The 25232-nt window shown below is 37.9% G+C and overlaps 1 protein-coding gene across 4 annotated transcripts in view; it reads left to right on the top strand.

Moving 5' to 3' along the window:
- The window catches only part of TMLHE (trimethyllysine hydroxylase, epsilon), a 119128-nt gene that overhangs the window by 11637 nt on the left and 82259 nt on the right, over window positions 1–25232 (top strand). For all 4 annotated transcript variants that reach the window (XM_041740597.1, XM_041740596.1, XM_041740598.1 and 1 more), the window contains one exon: window positions 15723–15904. In XM_041740597.1, coding sequence (XP_041596531.1) covers window positions 15724–15904 — 181 coding nt within the window. In that variant the 5' untranslated portion in view covers window position 15723. The remainder of the gene's footprint in view (window positions 1–15722; window positions 15905–25232) is intronic.

Genomic DNA, 25232 nt, shown 5'->3' with positions numbered 1-25232 from the left:
GATAATACTAACAACCACAGAAAATAATAACAAAACAAACCAGAAGAAAACAAAAACAAAAGAAAATAAGAAAAAAATCGAACGAGAACAAAACAAAATACTAGATCCTGGGTGTGTTTTGGCCTGCTTGTTAAAAGATCCCCAAATAGGAAAGAAAGAAAAACTTGTGTGTGTGTGTGTGTGTGTGTGTGTGTGTGTATGCATATATTATATATATATATATATGTATATATCTATATATAAAATAAAGTAAAATAAGCAAGTCAAAAATCAAAAATCTATATTTATGAAAAATTCAAAAGAATAACAAAATAACTTAAAAAGTACAAAAATAGCTGAAAATGAAACTGAAAGATTAAATAATTCTTTTAAAATCTACAAATGCTATATACTGTTTTCCCCAAGAGCTGAAGTTTCACAGTTCTCTGTGATTGGTGAACTTGGCACTAGCCAGTTGTTCCTGGTGGTCTTCTGGGGGAGGGGCCCACTTTTTCTTGTGGAAATGTGCATCTTTTGCCAGAGGGCTGAGCTTAGTGTAAGTGGCTCTGGATTCCTCGGTGTGGCTCTGCTTTGCTCCCTGAAGGCTTTCAGCTTGGAAGGTGGGGGGGGGGGGGGGTGTGAAAATGGTGGCGCTCTGCTCTGCAGCTCCAGAGCTGTAAGTTCACATCCCTCACTCTTCAGTGAGCCCTCACAGAAAAGCAGTCAATCGCTTTTGTTTCCCTGGTTTCCGTTCCAACTCTGTGTTCACCCACCCTCTGACCGAGCATTTTTATCTCAAGCACATGACTGAGTTTCAAGTCTCCAAATTTTATGGACTCCTGTGGCATGGACTCATGCTGTTCCTTCCAGGATGGGGAAACAGGTCTTGCCCCGCTTCTGCCTGTTGCTGTGCCCCAGCTTGGAGAGCATTCGCCTGACTGTGCAGCGGTTCACAGTTTATGGCAATACTGAGCAGAAAACTGGTGCCTAGACTCGCAATTTTCAGTTGGCTTCTCCAGTCTGATGTCTGGGAACTCTGCCACACCCAGGCACTCCCATTCTTGTGACTCCAGAGATCCTGAGGCCACACTGTCCCACCTGGGATTCCACCCTGCTTTGCCACCTGAGCACCTTTAAGCCAGGGCCGTCCCCCACTGTATCAGAATTCTAAAAGTTCTGATTTTGCGCCCTGCTGCTTACAATACTTTGCAGTAGCCTCCCTAAGCTAGCTCCCTCCCCTCGCCATATCCTTCAATATGTCACCCTGGATTCAAGTATCCATACCTTTTCCTACCTTCTAAAAAGTGATCACTTTATCATCCTCATTCTTTGACCTTCCTGGATCTGTGATTTGCTGTTTGTCAATAATTTTTGAGAACTTTTAGGGGAAAGAAGAGAAAATGAGTGGGAAATATCAGAGAGGGACACAGAACATGAGAGACTCCGAACTCTGGGAAATGCACAAGGGGTAGTGGAAGGGGAGGTGGGCGGGAGGTGGGGGTGACTGGGTGACGGGCACTGAGGGGGGCACTTGACGGGATGAGCACTGGGTGTTATGCTATATGTTGGCAAATCGAACTCCAATAAAAAATATACAAAAAATTTTTTTCAAGAACTTTTAGCCATGATTACCTCAATTATTCCTTCAACTCCTTTCTCTCTTTACTTCCTGCTAAGCAGTTTGTGAGATTTCTCTTGACCTATGCATACATTCATTGATTGTTCCTTTGGCCATATCCAGTCTACTGATGAGCTCATCAAAGGCATTCTTTATTTTCTTTACAGTGTTTTGTTACTTCTAACATTTCCTTTTGATGCTTTTGTAGAGTTTACATCTCTGCTTACATTTATCCATCCATTCTTGAATATTGCGTACTTTTTCCATTAGAGCCCGTTACATATTAATCATGTCTGTTAATTCAAAACTCTTTATCATATCTGAGTCTGGCTCAGATGCCTGTTTTGTATCTTCAGACTGGATTTTTTCTTGCCTTTTAATATGTCTTATGAATTTTTTGTTTAAGGCCAGGCGTGATGTACTGTGTAGTGGTACTGACATGAATAGACTTTAGTATGTCATTTTATTTTAATCTGGTAGCCGTAGGTATCAAAGTCCTCACATTTTCCTAGTGTCCTTCATTTTTCTCTCTTTGTCCTTGATATACCCTTAGGACTATTTACCAGCTAGAGTCTGCATCTTGCAGATATTTCATTATAATCTACTCTTATTGTATTGAAGTCTGGTGACATGGTGGTATAGGGGATGCATTCTATGAGCTCATGATTAAATCTTAGTTTTATAGTGGGCCTGTGGCCTTGGGCTGCGTCCTTAACAGCATTTGATAGCATCTCTCTTAGTAAGACAGAAAGGTTTAGAAGGCCCAAGTGAGAGAAATGCCCTTTTCCTGGATGGGGTAAGACTCTGATAAAGTCTTTTCCCTTGGAGAGCAGGCCTTTGTTATAGAGACAGCTCTGTTTAGAGGATACTTTGTTATGGACAATACAATGTTCATTCTCCCCCTTCTCTATCAAAACCATGTGGAATTATTTGGGGCCCTATACCATAAAAACCTTGTGGGATTCATGAATTTAAAAACCCATGAAAGTGTGGGTTCCCCCTTAAGACTGTGATCCCAGAAGTTTCTCCCCCTCAAGGTAGTCCACACTCAGCCTTTAGCAATTTATCAAAATTACCATTTAAGTAAATGGAGTTTCTGCTCCAGGTAAATAGATCTTGGCTCTGCCTATTTGGATTTGCCAGTCTCTCCAGATTTGGGTGTGGCAGTTTGCCCTGAAACCTCAGTAGTCCAAGTCCAAAAAGAGCCATTGCTTTTAAATTTGATTAGCTTTTTCTTATTGTGAGTATGGGACGGATGACTTCCAAGCTCTTTACATGTCAGAGCTGAAACCAAAAGTCTGATGAATTTTTTGAACTCTGATCTTGTACCTTATCTGGCTGACTCTCACTCTTAGGGCTAGAAAAGCAATCTTTTGTAACTTTCTTCAACCTAACTAGAAGTAAAAGTCCTGGGCTTGAGTGCCTTTTTAAAAAGATTTTATTTGTGGGACACCTGGGTGGCTCAGCAGTTGAGCATCTGCCTTCAACTTAGGTTGTGATCCCGGGGTCCTGGGATCGAGTCCTGCATCGGGCACCCTGCAGGGAGCCTGCTTCTCCCTCTGCCTGTGTCAGCCTCTGTGTGTGCGTGTGCGTGTGCATGTGTGTGTGTGTGTCATGAATGAATAAATAAAATCTTTAAAAATAATTTTGAGTACAGTTGACAGAAAATGTTGTTAGTTTCAGGGGTACCACATAGTGATTCAACAAGTCTATAGGTGATGCTATGCTCACCACAAGTGTAACTCCCACCTGTCACCACACAGTCCTATTACAACATCGTGGACTATCTTCCCTAGTCCTGCGCCTTTTAAAAGTGCTGCACCTTTTATTCCCATGACTTATCCATCCCATATCTCAAAGCCTGTGTCTCCCTCTTCCCCTTCGCCCATTTTGCCCATCCTCCCAGCTTGTGTCCCACTGGCAATCATCAGTTTGTTGTTTGTATTTATAGGTCAGATTCTGCCTTTTGTTTGTTTATCCATTTTTTTATTTTTTAGGTTCTACATTTAAGTGAAAATATATGGGATTTGTCTTTGTCTTACTTATTTCACTTAGCATAATACCCTCCAGGTCCATCCATGTTGTTCAGATGGCAAGCTTTTATCTTTTTTATGGGTGAATGATACTTACACACCACATTTTCCTTATTCGTTCGTCTATCAGTGGATACTTAGGCTGCTTCCATATATTGACTATTGAAAATAATGCTACAGGAAACATTGGGGTGCATATATATTTTCAAATTATTGTTATTATCAAATATTCAAAATATTTTACATCAAATATCAAAGTATTTCAGTTTTCTTTGGGTAAATACCCAATAGTGGAATTATTGGATCATATGGTTTCTATTTTTAGTTTTTTGAGGAACCTCCATACGGTTTCCCACAGTAGCTATGCCAATTTGCATTCCCACCAGCAGTGCACAAGGGTGATTCCTTTTCTTCTGCATCTTTGCCAACATTTATTGTTTCTTGTCTTTTGGATTTTAGCCATTCTGACAGGTGTAAGGTGATATCTCATTGTGGCTTTGATTTGCATTTCCCTGATGGAGATTGACATTGAGCATCTTTCCATGTGTCTGTTGACCATCTGTATGTCTTCTTTGGGAAAATGTCTAGTCAGGTCCTATGCCTTGGGTTGAGTTTTAATGCTTTCAGGACTCTGGGCTTGACTGTTAATGCTTGTAGGAGAAGGCCTTTGGTACTTGCAAGTCATAGATTTGGGATGGAGAACCTCAAAGATGTGCACATCAGTGAAAGTGTAGTGTAGCAAAAAAATCCACCAACAGAAGAGTGATACATCAACTTAAATATTCTGTCTTGGCCTAGGCTATGGGTGAGCCTTAATTAGGATGTGGGTTCAAATGCCTATAAGAAAAACCAAAAGTGGAAGTGGCAAAGTGGAAAAAATGCAGCCCAGAGTTTACTGTGGTGGCTTTACCTACTTCCTCAAGGAATCTTCAGTTCTGAAAGACTGTACAGAACTGGTCACTGCAGCCTGCCAGAAATGCACATATTCCACCAAGGGTTTGCTCACCCATGAGCACCAGATTCTGATCCACATTATATATGTATGGTAATTATGTCCATGTATATGTAATAGCATTTGTACATATATGTAAACATATCAATAGAATCAATACAATATTATATATAATTACATTTATATAATATATAAAAAGGTTATATATAAGTATGTATTGATTAACATGTAATAAATATTTATTATAATGAATATTGATATATTTTTACATGTAGTTTTAGAGTTCTTCCAGAGAAGGAGCTCCAGAAGAAACATGGTCAGAGAAATATGCAAAAGTTGTGATGTTAGAACACTACTTATTATAAATGAAATGACTAAACAACAGGAAGATGCATAAATACAGGCTATAATGAATATGCAAGACTCAGAAAATAATATTCCCATGTTGCCTAACTAAGGGATTTTTTATTTTTTATTTTTTTATTTTTTTTTTAAATTTATTTATTTATTTATTTATGATAGTCACAGAGAGAGAGAGAGAGAGAGAGAGAGAGAGAGAGACATAGGCAGAGGGAGAAGCAGGCTCCATGCACCGGGAGCCTCATGTGGGATTCGATCCCGGGTCTCCCGGATCGCGCCCTGGGCCAAAGGCAGGCGCTAAACCGCTGCGCCACCCAGGGGTCCCCTAAGGGATTTTTTAAAATATTTTTCGATTTATTAATTCATGAGAGACACAGAGAGAGAGGCAGAGACACAGGCAGAGGGAGAAGCAGGCTCCATGCAGGGAGCCCCACGTGGGACTCCATCCCGGGACCCCGGGATCACTCTCCGGGCTGCAGGTGGCGCTAAATCGCCGAGCCACCCAGGGTGCCCTAAAGATTTTATTTATTTCTTCATGAGAGAGAGAGAGGCAGAGACACAGGCAGAGGGAGCAGCAGGCCCCATTCAGGGAGCCCGACGCGGAACTCGATCCCCGGGTCTCCAGGATCACGCCCTGGGCTGAAGGCAGCACTAAACCGCTGAGCCACCCAGGCAGCCCCTAAGGGATTTAATAGAAATAAAAAAGCTTGAGATAACCAGGAAATCATAGGAGACATTTGGCGTATGATTGAAGGTTAGCTATGACTATATTTACCTGTAAATATAAGAGTAAGTGATGGTGATGAAATGACAGAATAAACCAAAATATTTTATACTCTGAAATATAGATATTACACAAGTAACACAAATGGGTGTAGAAGGAGGATAGTTTCATAGATAATGACTAGGAGTAAAAAAATAATAGGTTTAAATTAGAGGCTGGGTCAGAAAGGGGGAGAGGCAAGAGGAAGATCCTAGCAAATTTCATTATGTCTCATGAAGGACATCAATAGAAAGTATCTTCAAAAGGGACAGCCCAGTGGCTCAGCGGTTTAGCACCACCTTCAGCCCAGGGTGTGATCCTGGAAACCCAGGATTGAGTCCCACGTCGGGCTCCCTGCATGGGGCCTGCTTCTCCCTGGCCTGTGTCTCTGCCTCTCTCTCTGTATGTCTCTCATGAATGAATAAATTAAATCTTTTTAAAAAAAAAAACGAAGGTTTGGAGTATATCTGATACAATCCCAGCTTAGAACCGTTGCACTGGCCTATTTTACACCAGATAGCTTTATGACTAACTCCCTCCTTCTTCAAAAGTCATCTTTCTCAATGAGGTTTACCCTTGCCACCACATTTAAAATTCCTAGTACCTCCGGCATACCGCTTTTGCCTTCTGGATTTTTTTTATAGCTCCTAACATCTTATAATGAATTATATGACAGACTTATATATTATGTTTAATCATCTGCCTCCTCTCACTAGAAGATACACTCCATAAAAGCAGGAATTTTTGTCTGTTTTGTTCACTTATGTATTCCAAATGGCTAATACTTCCTGCCACAAAGTTGGTACCCAATAAATATTTTTAGATGAGTTGATTAACTAATTAATCAGTTAAGAGTGTCAGGAAGTTGTCTTCAATGATTAGATTTTTAATCTTAGACCTGAAGAATAAGTAGAAAGAAAAAGAGGAAGAACATGGTCGGCAGAGGAAATGACACAAATGTAAAGATCCTGAGGTGGTGGGACAAGATAGGGCCAATTATGCAAAGTCTTGAATGCCATCGTAATGATACGACTCAATCCTTTTGCCTGCCCTCAAGGAGCTCTCAGAAAATGGAGAGGGAAAATAATAATTAAACAGGTGATTATTATACTAATAAGAGTATGCACAAAGAACTATGAAAACATTGACTAGGCAGCTATTAACTCTTCTTAGGACGGTTTGGAAGATTTTACAAAGAAGGTGACATTCGAGCTAGGTCTCAGGCTGGAAGAGTGACATGATGAAAGTGTTTTAAGAAGATTAATCTGGCAATAGTATGGAAAATGGATTGGAATATGGATGGGCTAGAGACAAGGAAACCATCTAGTCCATGGCAGTAGTCCAGGTATGAGGTGATGAAGGCATCTATAGGAATGGAAAAAGAAGGACAAATCTGAGAGACATTTGGAAGAAAAAATTGACGGGAGCTAAATGGATTCTTGGCTTTAAGCCTTTCAGGAGGTAATGCTTCTTCCTTAGTAATAACCATGAAAAGATTCAGATTGACCTATTATGTAATTGCCTACTCTGACTAGAATTTCTAGCTATGGCTGTTCTCCAAAAGTTTCTGTTATTGTGATTGATACTTGTTGGACCTTAATTTACATTAAGATGATTTTAGACTCTAAAGGTTGGGAAGCTCTCAAAAACGTAATTTTGACCATGAAACAGCAAATTATTCTATTAAAGGAGAAATGAGGGAAACCATGGGGCTACATAGGAAGTTTTCAGTGAGCTCATAGTTCCTATTTTAAAAGGATAATATATAAAAGATGGAAAAGAAGGATGAATATAACAGGTGGCATATGCCTAAAGGATTAGTATTTGGAAGCATAAGATCCAAAATCACCTCAGGCATATAGAAATATATATATTTGCAAAGGCAACAAGTACAATATTCTGACTATGTTCTCAGAAAGAGAAAGTATATGTGTCCTGGCATGGGTAAGCTATAACTCAGATGATATCATTACACTACTCTCAATGATCAAAGGAAATAAGGAGAATAGGAGAGGTGCTTTATGACTGGATTTATGTAAATATATTACCACTTTTAACAAAGAAAAAGAAGGAAAACTTTTAGTCACTAATCAGTAACCTAAATATCTCCTGGGTTAGATCCTAGAACAGGTTTCAAGTAAGTGTGTACTTAGAAAATTACAAAGTTATCAACAAAGACATTTCACTCAAACATAATTTTTATTTGTAAAAAATTATGAGAGGTAATTTATGGAAATGTGGCAGACATAATGTACATTAAATGAATGAATGAAATTTCAGCAAGACTTTAACAAATCTTTTTTTTTTAAAGATTTTATTCATTTAATCATCAGAGACACAGAGAGAGAGGTAGAGACACAGGCAGAGGGAGAAGCAGGCCCCCCACAGGGAGCCCAATGCAGGACTTGATCCCTGGACTGGGATCATGCCCTGAGCCAACCGCTGAGCCATCCAGGCATCCCAACTTTAACAAATCTTTTTTTTAATACTTTATTTATTTATTCATGAAAGACACAGAGAGAGAGAGAGTGGCAGAGACACAGGCGGAGGGAGAATCAGGCTTCATGCTGGGAGCCCGATGCGGGACTCGATCCCGGGTCCCCAGGATCACGCCTCAGGCCGAAAGCAGGCACCAAACCGCTGAGCCACCCAGGGATCCCCAACAAATCTTTTATGAAATCTTAATGAACAAGAATTATGAACCTATGTTGAGGGGTTAGATAATTAATACAATTATGTATTGATTAATTAAATTACCTTACTCAAAACTGATTAGCATAGGCAAAAGAAGAGTTTTTGTTGGCCTTCTGCAAAGCCTACCTTTGGCTTGGCCTCAATATTTTTATTGGTTAAGTGGAGATTTACAACAGACATCCTACCATATTTAAAGAAAATATGAAGTTGGAAGAAAAGTAATTCACTGGATTCCCAAAAATATTTGTGGAGCTTTACAAAGTACTAGCAACCATGCTAGATGTTAGAGTGCAAAAATTAACGAGACATAGATAGGTCTTCCTATTAAGGAGCATCCAAGTATTACTAGGAGGAAAGACATAAAAACATATAATTTCATCAAAATGTATGAAGAAGGAAGATAGAGCCATAAAGTAAAGGAGGAAGTAAGGTAGCTCAGGACCAGGTAATAGAAGACATTATATAACATGATAAAGAAATTGGACTTTACCTTGAAGGCCTTAGAGATCCATTCAAAGGGAATGACACGCCAACAAATCTATTTTTAGTTCACTCTTCCTACAGTGTGCAAAGTGGTTTGAAGGGACGGCATGTTGTATATGGATAGATGAACTAGAAAAATATCGTAGTCTTTGAGAAATAATGGTGGGCTTTGACTGAGAATGTAGCAAGTAAAGCTACAATGCAGTGGCTCCGGTTTGGGAATGATGTAGGAAGTAAAAGAAATGATTTGATAATTGCCTGTACGGGAGAAATTTTAAAGAAGAGGTATCAAGTTCAAAGCATAGATTTCAGGTTGAACCAGTCATAGAACTGATTGGATGGTACTGGAATTGACTGTGAGGAAGAACACTGAGAGTAGCCAGTTTAGGTATAGTAGATATCAGGAGGTCATTAGAAGGTGCTTCGTGAGGACAAGAATATTCGTTTTGTTTTATGTACTGATATATTTCCAGCACTTGTAGCAGTGTGTGGCACCTAGTACATGTATAAGTCTGATATATTTGTAGTAGGAGTCCTAGAAGGAGAGGAGAGACGGAATGGTGCAGAAGCAATGTTTGAAGAGACAATGAGTAAGAGTTTTCTAAAAGTAACAAAAGCATTGTATTATTTTGCTGTTGCTGCATACCAAATACCAAAAACTTAGTAAATTTAACGAATACCCACTTACTAGTTCACAGTTCTTATTCTTTTTAAAAAATATTTTGCTTATTTATTCATGAAAGAGAGGCAGAGACATAGGCAGAGGGAGAAGCAGGCTTCCCGTGGAGAGCCCGATGTACGACTGGATCCTGGATCTCTGGGGTTACACCCTGAGCCGAAGGCAGACACTCAACTGCTGAGCCAGCCAGGCACCCCCACAGTTCTATAGTTCAGAATACCAGACTGGGTTCTTTGATCAGTGCATGAAAGGCTGAAATGAGGGTATTGGCCAAACTGCCTTCCTTTCTGGAGGCTCTAGATAAGATTGCACCCATCCAGCTTTGTTCAGATTGTTGGCTGAATTCAGTTTCACATGGCCTCAGGCCTGAGGTTGCTGTTTCCTCCTTGTATGTCATGTCATTTCCTTGAGACTGCATGCATAACTTTACCTCGTAGTCCCCTCTACCTTCAAAGATAATGGAGACTCCCCTTGACAGCAAATCCCTCTCTGGCTTCAAATCTCTTTCACCAGAAAGATCCCTGTCCCTTTTAAGGGATTGCTGGTGTAGATCAGACCAGGAGAGGATCTTTCTCAAAGTCCGTTGTGCCAGACACATTGCCTGATCACTCAAGTGAAATCCCATCATATTCATACTCTAGGGGAAGGGATTATAATTTGGCAAGGGTCACCAGAAGTCATTTTAGAATTATGCCTTTCACAAGCATCAAGTCATAGATTCAAAAAGTGCTGTAACTCAAAGAAGAATAAATACAAAATGTACATGTATTTTGTAAAAACTGCTAAAAAATAAAGAAAAAGAAGAAAACATAAAGACACTTGGAGAAAAAAGATGTATTACCTTACAAGAAGCAGCGGTTAGATTGGAGTTGACGTTTCAACAAAAACAATGTGAAGAGAGATGTGTGGGTAGCTCAGCGGTTGAGCATCTGCCTTCACCCCAGGGCATGATCCCAGGGTCCTGGGATCGAGTCCCACATTGTGCTCCCTGCAAGGAGCCTGCTTCTGCTTCTGCCTGTGTCTCTGCCTCTCTCTGTGTCTCTCATGAATAAATAAATAAATAAATAAATAAATAAATAAATAAATAAATAAATTCTTTTTAAAAAAACATGAAGATAGTATAATGGTATCTTCAAAATGCTGGAGGAGGTAACTGCCAAACTTAATATCCAGTAAAAATAGCCTTCAAAAATTAAAGTAAAAGAGGTGTTTTTAGATGGCCGAAAACTTAGGGAATCTGCCACTAAAATCCAAAGGAAATATTAATGATATTAATGATCTACAAGCATAAGGAAAACGATCCCAAATGAAAGCTTGGAGCTATATGATGGAATGCAGTATAATGGAGAGGTTACATATGTGGGTAGATCTGAATGTCCACTGATCACATAAAACAAAAATAGTAATGTCATGTCATTTGGGATATGTGTGTTTTGATTAAAATACACATCAGTAGTTGTGGAAGGAGTAGAAATAGAGTTAATATAAGTTTTCTAATTTGTATTATAATTTAATAAATCAAAGATACACATTGTAAGCCCTACAATAACTCCTTTTTAAAAACCAGTAAAACAATGTATAATTATCAAGTAAACAAAGGAGGAAATGGAGTAATAGACACTACGTAATCATTGCAAAACAAAGCAAGAAAAAAAAGTAGCAAAATGGGCAAGACAAATAGAAAGCAAATATTGATATGATAGAATAAAACTCAAGTATAGGGTAGCCCGGGTGGCTCAGTGGTTTAGCGCCACCTTCAGTCCAGGGTGTGATCCCGGAGACCCAGGATCGAGTCCCACGTCAGGCTTCCTGCATGGAACCTGTTTCTCCCTCTGCCTGTGTCTCTGCCTCTCTCTCTCTCTCTCATGAATAAATAAATAAAATCTTTAAAAAAATAAACTCAAGTATATCAACAATTATGTTAAATGTAAATGAACTGAACACACTAATCAAATGACAAAGATTATTAAGCTGTTTAAAAAACAAAATATAACTGCTATTTATAAAAAACACAAGTTAAATGTAAAAATATAGGACAACTGAAAGTCGAAGGGTGAAAGAAATATACAACGCAAATACTATCCAAAAGACAACAGATAGGTACATTAATAGATATATTAATTATATTATAATTATATTAATTATATTATTAATACTACATTAATTATATTATTAATATAGATATATTAATGACATGCAAAGTTGACTTTTTCTAGCACAAAAGGGGTACAGGTACCCCCTTTTCAGGGCTCGCCTTTTCAAGGGTCTTTCCATGGTCACCTGCGATCCCATTCAGTGGTAGTTTGATCTGAAACCACTCTCAACAACCAGCTCTACTTAGATGTATCTTGATTTCCTCATCACATGTTAACTCTGTTGAGGATTCGAACCATTCTGATAAACTATATGTGTGAAAGTACCCATAGCCAGATTACATGGTAATAGGATCCCTGTGTTGCCTAAATCCAAAGTTTGAACTAATATGGAAGGGTTCTAATATTCTCAGGCTCTGAAGTCAGTAGAGAAATGCTCAAAGTGTAGGAATCTTTACTAGACAGAGATATATTTTGTCATATCCTTTTTATGCGTGCAAAATAATAGATGATACTCTGGGCCATAAGGTAGGTCTAAAACAGTTACAATTATACTGTTTTGTTTGTTTGTTTGTCTTTGGCCACAATGAAATAAACTTACAAAATAATAATTAGAAAACTAGAAAAATCTCCCTACAATATGTTGTGGACTTTTAAGTAACCTGTAGGTCAAATTTTATTTTATTTTATTTTATTTTATTTTATTTTATTTTATTTTATTTTATTATTTTATTTTTTTGTAGGTCAAATTTTAAAAGTCACAGTGTAAATTAGAAAATATCTTAAGGATGCCTGGGTGGCTCAGCAGTTGAGCACCTGCCCCTGGCTCAGGGCGTGATCCGTGGTCTCAGGATCGAGTCCCACGTCAGGCTCCCTGCCTGGAGCCTGCTTCTCCCTCTGCCTAGGTCTCTGCCTTTTTCTGTGTCTTTCATGAATAAATAAATAAAATCTTTATAAAAAAGAAAATATATAACTAACTGAAGAATGGAAATATTGGATATCAAAATTCATGGCAGGAAGGATTTTTATAGCAGTCAAGAGGTTAAAATACTCTGTATGATTATATAATGATGGGTGCATGTCATTATGCATTTGTCCAAACCCATAAAATGTAGAATACCAAGAGTGAATCCTAATGTTAACTGTGCACTTTGGGTGATAAAGATGTGTCAATGTAGGTTCATCAGTTGTGACAAATGTAGCACTCTGATGGGGGATGTTGATAAGCAGCCTATGCATGTGTAGGGAAAGGGGTGGTATGAGAAATCTCTGTATCTTTCCCTCAATTTTACTGTGAATAGACTTCTCTAAAGAAATAAAATCTTAATTAAAAAAGTGTTTACTGGGCAAAAGATCTGAACAGATACTTGGCTAAAGAAGATATACAGATGGCAATTAAGACTATGAAAAGATACACAACATCATATATAATTAGGGAATGCAAATTAAAATAACAAGGTATCATGCACAACTATTAGAATGGCTAAATTTTTATTTTTATTTTTTTTAAGATTTTATTTATTTATTCATGAGAGACAGAGACAGAAAGAGAGGCAGAGACACAGGCAGAGGGAGAAGCAGGCTCCATGCAGGGAGCCCAACGTGGGACTCGATCCCGCTTCTCCAGGATCACGCCCTGGGCTGACGGCGGCGCTAAACCGCTGAACCACCAGGGCTGCCCCTGGCTAAATTTTTAGAAATGACAATACCAAGTTACAGCAAGGAGAGGGAAAACGTTCTGATTCATTGCTAGTGGAATGCAAAATAGTCCAGCTACTTTGGATGACAGTTATGGAGTTTCTTACCATGTTAAATATAACATGTGTTAATATGTTAATAATGTTGAATTTAAACATAAATATAACACATGCTAAATCTATAGCATGTGATCCACTAATAACAGTCTTAAATATTTATGCGCAAGTGATCTGAAAACTATCAAATGCAAAAATGTATTTTTGTATGTGTGTGTATGAAGGTTTGGAGACTTCAACTGTGTGTGATCTGGAAGTTGGTCCTCCAAACTGTTGATTGTTGATGACGTTTCTTGAAGCAATGGGAACGACAAATATTGAGGAAAGGAGGCTTTCACTTTTTATTTTATATATTTCTGTGTTATTTTGATTTTTCTTTCCTTTTTTCTTTTTACACATGTGCAAATCTCATTTTGTAAGTAAATACAAAACAATGATACAGTTCTACAAATAACATAGATCACATGAAATCCTCCTGGTTTTACCAGACATAATTACGTGCTTTCTCCTTTGCACTTTTTCATTGTGTTTAAAGATACCATAAGTAGTAGTCGGTATCACCCTTTGTCTGTCTTTGTTCCCCACTACATTGTGAGCTTCTCGAACGGTGCCTGGGATTGCAGACTTATTTATGTTTATTTTCCCAGTACTTAAGAAAGTACCTATTATAGACACGTTCACTAATATTTATTGGGTGAAATAATGAAGAAATGAATAAATATACTTACTGAAGGGTGGTTTTGGGGGGGGAGTAGTTCAATGTAAAGGAGAAGAGTATTTGATTAAGAATTGAGCGTTAGACCAGGGGTTGGAAAAATTGTACTTTGAAGTACCAAATAGCAAATATTATAGACTTTGCAGGGCACATATGGTCTTGGCCTCATATTCTTTTTTGTTTTTGTTTACAACCCTGTAAAATGTAATATCCATTCTTAGCCTGGGGACCATATAGAAATAGGCATGGGCCATAATTTACTAGCCTCTGTTTTAGATAATACCTATAGGTAGGAAGTTGGGAAATAGATAGTGGAAAACATTAATGTGAGATATCGCAGAGGCCTCTCTATGCTCTGCTCCTTACCTGCACCCATTAAATCTCAATAAACTTGACTTTAGCTCTTGATTTCCTAGCTTATTATTTTGGAACCCTCCCCAAGTCATCAGCATATTCTGTTACATCTCTAGCTATGGCCTTTGCATATATGATTGGTGTCATCTCACATCAACATGAAATTCAGTCCCTTCAGTTTATACCACACACACACACACACGCACACACGCGTGAACACACATATATGTACTGAAAATAATCATTGTATGGGTTTAGTGACCATAGGGGTTGTTGAGAAGGTTCACATCAAGCATTGTATGGCTTCTCTGCAGTTGCATGGCTTTCTCCTTCTTTTCTCATGGGACAAATTAATACTTTTAAATGTATTATGTAAATGAAGATTTTTATTTTCCTGGGGAACTTGGGTGGCCCAGTGGTTGAGCATCTGCCTTCGGCTCAGGTCATGATCCTGGGGTCCTGGGATGGAGTCCCACATTGGGCTCCCCATGGGGAGTTTGCTTCTCCCTCTGCCTATGTCTCTGTCTCTCTCTCATAAATAAATAAATAGAATCTTTAAAAATATTTTTTAATTTTCCTGAAACCATGATACAGAGGGAGTCACCAATTCTAAGCAGGTTTATCAAGGTACTTTTACCAACAGATATATTTTCTCCCTAACAATAACTATTATAATAATGATAATAATAGCAGCCAACATATATAGGGCTTACTATGGGACAGACACAGTTCTAAGTACTTTAGTCTTCATATGAAACCCATGAAATGAGTATTATTATTATCCTCATTTTACAAAACAGGAAACCAGGGTCACTGAGAGTTTAAGTAACTTGCTCACAATCACACAAAATCAGTGGGAAAAGACGTTTCAAGGAGTGAGGGGAGAGTAATCAGTAGTGTCACAGTGGAGAGACTGAGAATGATGAGATCTCAAGTGCAATTCTTATATGTGGTTGGAAGGTTAAAATTAGTGAAGTTTTAAAGAACTACTTCAGTTCAACAGTATGATAGAAGCAAGATTACAAGGCATAAAATAAGAATACTGGTGAGAAAATTAAAATAATAGTTACAGACCACTTGTGCTCAGCTTTTCAGAATATTTCCTTTGTTTAATCCTCTATAGTTAGGATAATTAAATCTATCCTTTTTATATAGTTACATCTGTAATATTATTCCTACAACCTCATAAAAGTTATTTAGTACTATTACTAACTCTCTCTCTCTTCTTATTGTCATCTTTTCTAGGATGTGGTGCCACAGACTATCCCACCTACAAAGCAAGCTCCAAAACCTGCTGAGGGGAGGAGTCACATATTGGGCTTTCCAACAGCCCAGCTTCAAAAGCTTGTTTCCACTAGCCATCCAGTGGCACCATACAGCCTCCAAGTCTCTGAATTGTTCTTGGCAGCAACATGAAGATCATTTTGGTAAGATATGTGGAGACAGATATTTTATTTTTTTAAGTTATTATTTTCATTCCAGTTATTTAACATATAGTGTAGTATTAACTTCAGGTGTCCAATATAGTGCTTCAACACTTCCCTACCCAGTATTCATCACAAGTGTCCTCCTTAATCCCCATCACCTAGTTAACCCTTCCCTGCCATCTTCCCTCTGGTGACCATCAGTGTGTTCTCCATAGTTAAGAGTCTGTTTCTTGGTTTGTCTCTCTTTCCCCCACCCCCTGTTCATTTGTTTTGTTTCTTAATTTGAACATATGAGTGAAATCATATGGTATTTGTCTTTCTCTGACTTATTTCACTTAGCACAACACTCTTTAGCTCCATCTATGTCATTGCAAATGGCAAGGTTTCATTCTTTTCCATGGCTGAGTACTAGTCTATCATATATATCCCCCCAAAATGAAATTTTACATCTTACTCATTTTTAAAAAGATTCATTTGTTTGAGAGAGAATGAGTGAGTGAGGGAGAGGGCCGAGGGAGAGGGAGAGAGAGAATCTGAAGCAGATTCCCTGCTGAACATGGAACCTGAGATGGGGCTCTATCCCAGGACCCTGAGATCATGACCTGAGCTGAAGAGTCAGCCACTTAACTGGAGCCACCCAGGTGCCCCTTCTTATCCATTGCTTAAGTGTACAGTTCAGGTGTTCAATTTATTTACATTGCTGTTTAATATCAGTTCTTATTGGACTGAAAATAGTTTCTGTAGAGTTGTGAGGACTTCTAGCTATTTATTTCCAAGATTATCCTATAGGTTGCAAGAAAGACAAAAATAATATTAAGGAGACAGTAAAATCTCATCCCAACAAGGGGAAGGTAACATTGTTCTACTCTACTTCTACTCTGTCTCCCTATTTCATATAAGGGGGAAAAAAGAAAGAAAAGAAAGCCTCAGTATATAGGGAAGTGGGCTTCAAATGCATAGACTGGGAATGATACAGCCAGATAAATATTAGATGGCAGAGTGGGAAAAAAGCTTTACCCCTGGGTATTAGTTTCCTAACACTGCTATAACCAATTACCATAAACTAGTTGGCTTAAAACAACATGAATTTATTTTTTCAGAGTTTCTGGAAGCTAGAAGTCGGAAATCAAGGCATTGATATATTCCCTTCAATGGCTCTTTCTTGGCTCTTCTAGATTCTGGTGACTGCTGACAACTTTGGTGTTTCTTGACTTGTGCCAACATGACTCCACTCTCTGCCTCTGTCATCACATGTCTTCTTCACCGTGTCTCCTCTGTATCTTCAAACATATCTTTCCTTATAAGGATACCAGTTGTTGAATTTAGGGCCCACTCTACTCCATATGACCCTATTTCCAAATAGTTTCATTCACAGGTACTAGGGATTAGGACTTCAACATATTTTGGGGGAATACAGTTCAACCCATAACCCTGGAAAGGGACAAAAACAACTGTGAAGGCTATACTCCGAAGACATAGGCCCACTGTTCACTCCAAAGACTGAGACTTAATCTGAGTATTAGATAATGCCCATCTCCCCCAAACATTAGAACCAGCTAATAAGCCTGCAGTTAAAATAACAGTGGATTACAGCTGGGAGAGCTGCCAGATACAGACTGTTTCTGAGGTGCAGCACAAAGATAAGGGCCAAGGCCAAGAAGGGAGACAAAAACAAGGAATTTAATGCCTTTGGTAGCCATAGAGACAACAAACACCAGACATAGCCCATCACGTGGCCAGATTGGTATAAATACTCACCCTAAAGTCCTGTTTACCTTAGTGTCTATTGCTTTATATAACATGTGTGCCTTTAAACAACAAAATTAAAAAGCATGTTAAAAGGCAACAAATAACAATGTGAAGAGACAAAGCACCATCAGAACAAGATTCACGGGCAGCCCCGGTGGCTCAGCGGTTTGGCACCGCCTTCAGCCCACGGCCTGTTCCTGGAGACCCAGGATTGAGTCCCATGTCGGGCTCCCTGCTGGGAGCCTGCTTCTCCCTCTGCCTGTGTCTCTGCCTCTCTCTCTCTCTCTCTCTCTCTCATGAATAAATAAAATCTTTTTTAAAAAAGAACTAGATTCACATGTGACACAGGTGTGAAAATTATTGGTCAGGAAATTAAAATAACTATGATTAATATGTTAAGGATTCAGATGGAGAAGGTAGACAAAATGAAAGACCACGTGGATAATGTCAGCAGAGTGATGGAAAATATGAGATAATTTTTTAAAATCAGAATCATGGTAACAGAATTGAAGAATGACTTTAATGGGCTCTTCAGTAGACTTCACACATTCAAGGATAGAATCAGTAAATGTAAAAGATAGATCAATAGAAATGACCCAAACTGAAATGCAAGAGAGAGACAGAGAGAAAACAAAAATACACCCAGTATTCAGAATCTGTGGGACAATATCAAGAGATGGAGAAAGAACCACCATGCAAGTAACAATCAAACCATTAGTAGCTATATTTCAGGCAAATCAGTCTTCAGAACAAGGAGGATTATTAGGGATAAAGAAGCACATGACATAGTGATAAAGGGGTCAGTTCTTTAGAGAACATGTAACAATCCTAAAAATGTAGCATCTAACAGCAAACCATCAAATTACATGAAGCAAAAACTGATAGAGATAAAAGTAGAAATAAAAAACCCACAATTTTCCTTGGAGACTTTACAACCTCCCCCTCAGTTTTTGATAGATTAAGCAGGGAGAAAATCAGTAAGGATATAAATAACCTGAAGAGCACTATCAACCAACTTGACCTATTTGACATTTATAGAACAATCCATCCAGCAAAAGTAAAGTACACATTGTTATGAAATATCCACCAAGATAGACTACATTCTGGGCCATTAAAAAAATCTCAATAAGTTGAAAAAGGTCTAAAAACATAGAGTATGTACTCTGACCACAATGGAATCAACTAAAAATCAATAACAGAGAGATAGTTGGAAAAGTCTCCAATATTTAGAAATTAAGCTGTACACTTCCCAAAAAACGCATAAGTATAAAGTCTCAAAGTTAAAAAATATTTCAAACTAAGTGAAAATGAATATACAGCTTATCAAAATTTATGGTAAGTAACTAAAGCAGTGGTTGGAGGGAAATATGTAACAATAAATGTATATACTAGAAAAGAATAAAGGTCTGAAATCAATTACCTATACTTGTACATTAGGAAATTAGATAAAGAAGAGCAAATTAAACCCAATGCAAGCAAAAGGAAAGCAATAGTAAAAATTAGAGAAGAAATCCATGATCTTGAAAATAGGGATTAAAAAAAACAAGAATAGGGGCAGCCCTGGTGGCTCAGAGGTTTAGCGCCGCCTTTGGCCCAGGGCCTGATCTTGGAGACCTGGTACCGGGTCCCATATCGGGCTCCCTGCATGGAGCCTGCTTCTCCCTCTGCCAGTGTCTCTTCCTCTCTCTCTCTCTCTCTCTCTCTCTCTCTCTCTCTCTCTCATGAATAAATAAATAAAATCTTTAAAAAAAAGCCCCAAGAATATCAATAAACCCAAAGCTGTTTGTTTAACAATATCAATAAAATTGGTAAGTCTCTAGCCAGGCTAACGAAGGAAAGGGAAAAAAGACAAATTACTAATGTCAAGAATCTTTATCACTGATCCTGCAGATACTAAAAGGGGAATAAGAGGAATACCAGAAACAGCTTTATGCCCATAAATTTGATAATTTTTTAAAGATTTTATTTATGTATTCATGAGAGACACACACACAGAGAGAGAGAGAGGCAGAGACACAGGCAGAGGGAGAAGCAGGCTCCATGCAGGGAGCCCAACACAGGACTCGATCCTGGATCTCCAGGATCATGCCCTGGGCTGAAGGCGGCACTAAACCGCTGAGCCACCTGGGCTGCCCAAATTTGATAATTTAGATGAAATGGACCAATTCCTACAAATATGCTACTATAGACCAAATTGTTCCCCTCCCCCCAAATTCATGTTGAAGTCCTAATCCACCCTCATATTACTGTATTGGAGTTAAGGTCTTTAAGGAGGTGAATAAATGAGGTCATGAGGGTAGAGCCATGGCCTAAATAAACCGATATCCTTATTATGAAAAAGGAAGAGTAGTGATATTTTCCAGTGATAGCCCCCCACCCCCAACCCTCTTTCTCTCATGAGGACATAGTAAGAAGGTGGCCATCTACAAACCAGGAAGAGAACTCTCACCAGGAACCAAATTGGCTGCTGCCTTGATCTTAGACTTCTAAGCCTCCAGAACTGTGAGAAAATAAATTTCCATTCTTTAAGCACCCATATTGTTATGGTGGCCTAAGAAGACTAATCAAGACACAAACTACCAAAACTTACTCAAGAAAAAGTAAATGTGAATATTTACAATAATTAATATCATTATTATAAATAATAGTCCCAAACCTATTAAATAAATAATAGTAAAATAATTTCAAAAAATAAAACACATGGATAGGATGGTTTCACTCATGAATTCTACCAAACATTTAAGAAAGAAGTATCACCAATTCTATACATTCTCTTCCATAAAATAGAATAATAAGGGACACTTCCCAACTTATTTTTTGAGGTCATCATCACCCTAATACCAAATTTAGACAAAGACAGTAAAAGAAATGAAAACTATAGACCAGTATTTCATGAACATAAACACAAAAATCCTTGTACAATATTAACAAATTGAACCCAACCGTATATAAAAAGGATGATACATCCAGACCCAGTAGGGTTCATCCCAGAAATACAAGGATCTTTCAATATTAAAAAAAATCCATGCAATCCACCAAATGAATAGACTAAGAAACACCATATGATCATCTCATTAGGTTCAGAAAACCAATTTAACAAAATTTAATACCCACTTATTATAAAAGCTCAAAAAAATGGAAATAGAAGGGAACTTTCTTAACATAACGAAAGATACATATGAAAATATACAATAAGCATCATGCTTAATGTCAAGAGACCGACCGAGGGGATCCCTGGGTGGCTCAGTGGTTTAGAGCTGGCCTTTGGCCCAGGGCCTGATCCTGGAGACCCGGTATCGGGTCCCATATCGGGCTCCCTGCATGGAGTCCGCTTCTCCCTCTGCCTGTGTCTCTGCCTCTCTCTCTCTGTGTCTCTTGTGAATAAATAAATAAAATCTTTAAAAAAGAGAGAGAGAGAAAGAAAGTGACCGAATGCTTTCCCCCTAAGATCAGGAATAAAACAAGGATCTTTTTTTCTCACCACTTGGGTTCAACATTGTTTTGGAAATCCTAACTAGTGCAATAAGGGAAGAAAATAAAGACATACAGATTAGAAAGGAAGAAATAAAACTTTTTTCATAAATGATATGATCATCTTTACAGAAATCGCCAAAGGATATACAAAAAAAAAAAAAACTCATGAAAGTAAGTCTATTTCACTCAGCATAATACCCTCCAGTTCAAATAAGTCAATTGGAGAAGGACAAACATTATATGGTCTCATTCATTTGGGGAATATAAAAAATAGTGAAAGGGAATAAAGGGGAAAGGAGAAAAAATGAGTGGGAGATACCAGAGAGGGAGACAGAACATGAGAGACTCCTAACTCTGGGAAACGAACTAGGGGTGGTGGAAGGGGAGGTGGGCGGGGGGTGGGGGTGACAGGCACTGAGGGGGACACTTGATGGGATGAGCACTGGGTGTTATTCTATATGTTGGCAAATTGAACACCAATAAAAAATAAATTTATTAAAAAAAAGAAAGTCTAATGAAGTTGTATGATACAAGGTTAGTATACAGAAGTCATTTTCTATATAATAACAACTAACAACCGGAATTTGATATTAAGAAAGCAATACCATTTATAATAGCATCAAAAAATAAGTACTTAGGTTAAGTAGTTAAATATTTTATTTTATTGTTTTTCAAAGATTTTATTTATTTATTTATGAGAGACACAGAGAGAGGCAGAGACATAGGCAGAGAGAGAGAAGCAGGCTCCATGCAGGAAGTCCAATGTGGGATTCGATTCCAGGACCCCAGGGTCATGACCTGAGCCAAAGGCAGATGCTCAACCACTGAGCCACCCAGGTGCCTCTAGTTAAATATTTTAGAATCTGTATGTAGAAGATTGCAAAATACTGGTGGAAGAAATCAAAGAACTAAATAATTGGAAAGACATTCCATAATCATGGATTAGAAGACTCGATATTATTAAAATGTGAATTCTCAATATGATGTATAGATTCAATGCGGTCCTACTTAAAATCCCGGCAAGCTTTTTTATATATATCAACAAACTGATTCTAAAATGTATGTGATTGGGGTGCCTGGGTGGCTCAGTGGTTGATCTCGGGGTCCTGGGATGAAGCCCTGCATCAGGCTCCCTGCTCAATGGGAAGTCTGCTTCTCCTTCTCCTCCCTGCCCCTTCCCACACTCACATGCTCTCTCTCTCTCAAAGAAATAAAGTCTTTTTTTAAAAAACCTAATAAATAAAATGTATGTGGAAAGGCAAAGTTACCAGACTAGTCAATACAATTCTGAAAAAATAAAATAAAAATAAAAATAAAAAACTCAAACTACCTGACTTTAGGACTTACTATAAAGCTAATCAAAGCAGTAATCAAAGCAATGTGGTGCTGGGAAAAGGACAGACACATAGATCAATGGGAAAAAATGGAGAGCTCAGAAATAGATTCATACAAACATAGTCAACTGATTTTTGACAAAAATGCAAAGTCAATTCTATGAAGATTTGGTTTTCAAAAAGTAACATGGAACAACTGGATATCCATATGCAACAAAACATTGACACCTCATATTTGGTACAATTATTAATTTAAAGTTGATTATAGGTCTAAATATAAACAGAAAAACTATAAAAGTTGTATAAGAAAACAGCAAAAGTGTGTGTTACCTTTGAGCTAAAAGTTATTAGATACAACTTTAAAAGCATAATCTATAAAGGAAAAAATAATAAATTGGACTATCACAATTCAAAACATTTACTCTGTGACAAGTACTGTTAAGAGAATGAAAAGCCACAGACTTGGAGAAAATTTTTGCACACCACAAATCTGAGTAAAGACTTGTATTCAGAATATATAAAGACTTCTTAAAACATAAGAAAACAGGGGCACCTTGAACGTTTGCCTTCGGCTCAGGTTGTGATCCCAGGTCCTGAGATCGAGTCCCGCATCAGGCTCCCCACAGGGAGCCTGCATCTCCCTCTGCCTGGGTCTCTGCCTCTCTCTCTCTGGGTCTCTCATGAATAAATACATAAAACCTGTTAAAAATAAAATTAAAAACTTAAGAAAACAGGGGGCACCTGGATGGCTCCATCATTTGAGCATCTTGCTCTTTTTTTTTTTTTTTTTTTTTTTTTTTTTAGCATCTTGCTCTTGATTTCAGCTCAGTTGTTATCTCAGGGTTGTGATTTGAACCCTGCATCAGGCTCTGTGCTAACCATGGAGCCTGCTTGGTATTCTCTCTCTCTTTCTCTGCCCTTCCCCCATCCCATTCCCTCCCCTCTACCCCATCCCTCACTCCGTCTCTAAAAATAAGAAAACAACCCAGTTTTTAAGAGTGGAAAGATCTGAACAGACACTTCATTAAAAGGATATTAGTATGGCAACTAAGTATATGAAAAGATGCTCAACATCATTTTCATTAGGTGAATGCAAATTAAAGCCAAAACAAGATATCATACACACCATCAAAATGACTAAAATCCCCCCAGAAAACCTGACGATACTAAATTCTGGCAGAGATACAGAGCAACGGAAACTCCTTTGCGTTGGCAGTTTCTTATAAAATTAAACAGACTTACCAGCAGTTGCACTCCTAGATATTTAACCAACTGATTTATAAACTTATGTCCACAGCAAAAACCCACACATAAATAACAGCTTTATTTATACTTGTCAAAAATGGGAAGTTGCCAAGATATCCTTCAAAAGGCTAATTAATAAACTGTAGTATAACCATACAATGGAATACTACTCATCAATTAAAAAGGAATGAGTTATTAATTCACACAAAAGCATGAATCTTAAATGCATTTTGCTAAGTGAAAGAAGCCTGACCATGAAAAGCTACATACTGAATGATTTCATTCATATAACATTCTGTTAAATGGAAAACTATAGGGACAAAAAAAATAAATCAGTGGTTGCCAGGGGTTTGGGAGGAGGTAGTGTAACAGTGGTTTTTATAGGGTAGTAGAACCAATCTCTAACATGGGATTTCTTTTTTTTAGGATGGTAGATGCAATCTGTGTGGCAATGTAGTAGCAATAACTGTACGTGAGGAAAAAAACCTATAGAACTTTATAGCAAACAGTAAAAGTATATATATTTAGATGTATACAAAATTTTAAAAATCTACCAGGAGGTCAGATCTGACAGCAGAATGCAGCCCATGATAAATGAATCCAACTGCATTACAAATATATAACTATTGAAGGGAATGGAGGGAAAGGTGCTGGCATACATAGCATTGGAAAACTGTTTTGACTGGAAATCATAAGGCTGAAGACAAAAGGAACTATTCATAAACACTACACTCTAGTTTTTAAAGTTGTTTCTTATATGAATACAGACTCATAATTCTAAAACTGCTATGTATGTATACTGGGATTGAACACATAAGAGTATAGCTGATAGTGTGAGCCAGGTTTCTCAACATCAGAGTATGGTAACAAATAAGCATAGGGGAAATTTTAGGATGAATCACGTGGTTCAGGATTACAGTTGGAGACATCAATATGAACTCATGGTTAACTTAATATAGATACAGATGGATACATACATAAATAATTGTACCTATGTTTTTTCACATGGGTCAGTATATTTTCCAGCTCTGTCCACTGCAAAAACCTAGAAGCAGTGATACCCCAGTAGCAGTGAGTACACTCAGTGACCAGATCTTGATTTCTAATACTATTCTGCAATAAAAGGAACTAAGGAACTCTATTTCTCCTGGGAGAAATGACTTATTCTAGGTGTGGGTCAGGGAAAATACAAGATGAGCCTGGAAAATCTTGAAGCGCCAGAAAGTAAGGAAGTGCTTAAAAAAAAAAAAAAGTGAGAGACAATGTTAAAGAGACACAGGAGCCAAGTAAAAATGTTGCCAATGGACAAAGCTGGAACAATTTGAGCAAGAAAATAAATAATATAGTATTGGATTATAACCCAAAATATAAAATAAATATCCATGAGCCCATGTTGATGTAAATAAATGATTGAATAAATGGGGAGAGTAGAGACAAATCCCCCCTACAGGAGAATTCCAAATATTCCAAATCATTTATGTAGTTATTTCCCCTCCCCCCAGTTGGAAGTGGGTCTTAACTCCCCA

Source organism: Vulpes lagopus, chromosome X (genome assembly GCF_018345385.1).
Source record: "Vulpes lagopus strain Blue_001 chromosome X, ASM1834538v1, whole genome shotgun sequence".
Lineage (NCBI taxonomy): Eukaryota > Metazoa > Chordata > Mammalia > Carnivora > Canidae > Vulpes > Vulpes lagopus.
The sequence above is the reverse complement of the archived record's forward strand: the minus strand, read 5'-3'. Positions and strand labels throughout refer to the sequence as shown.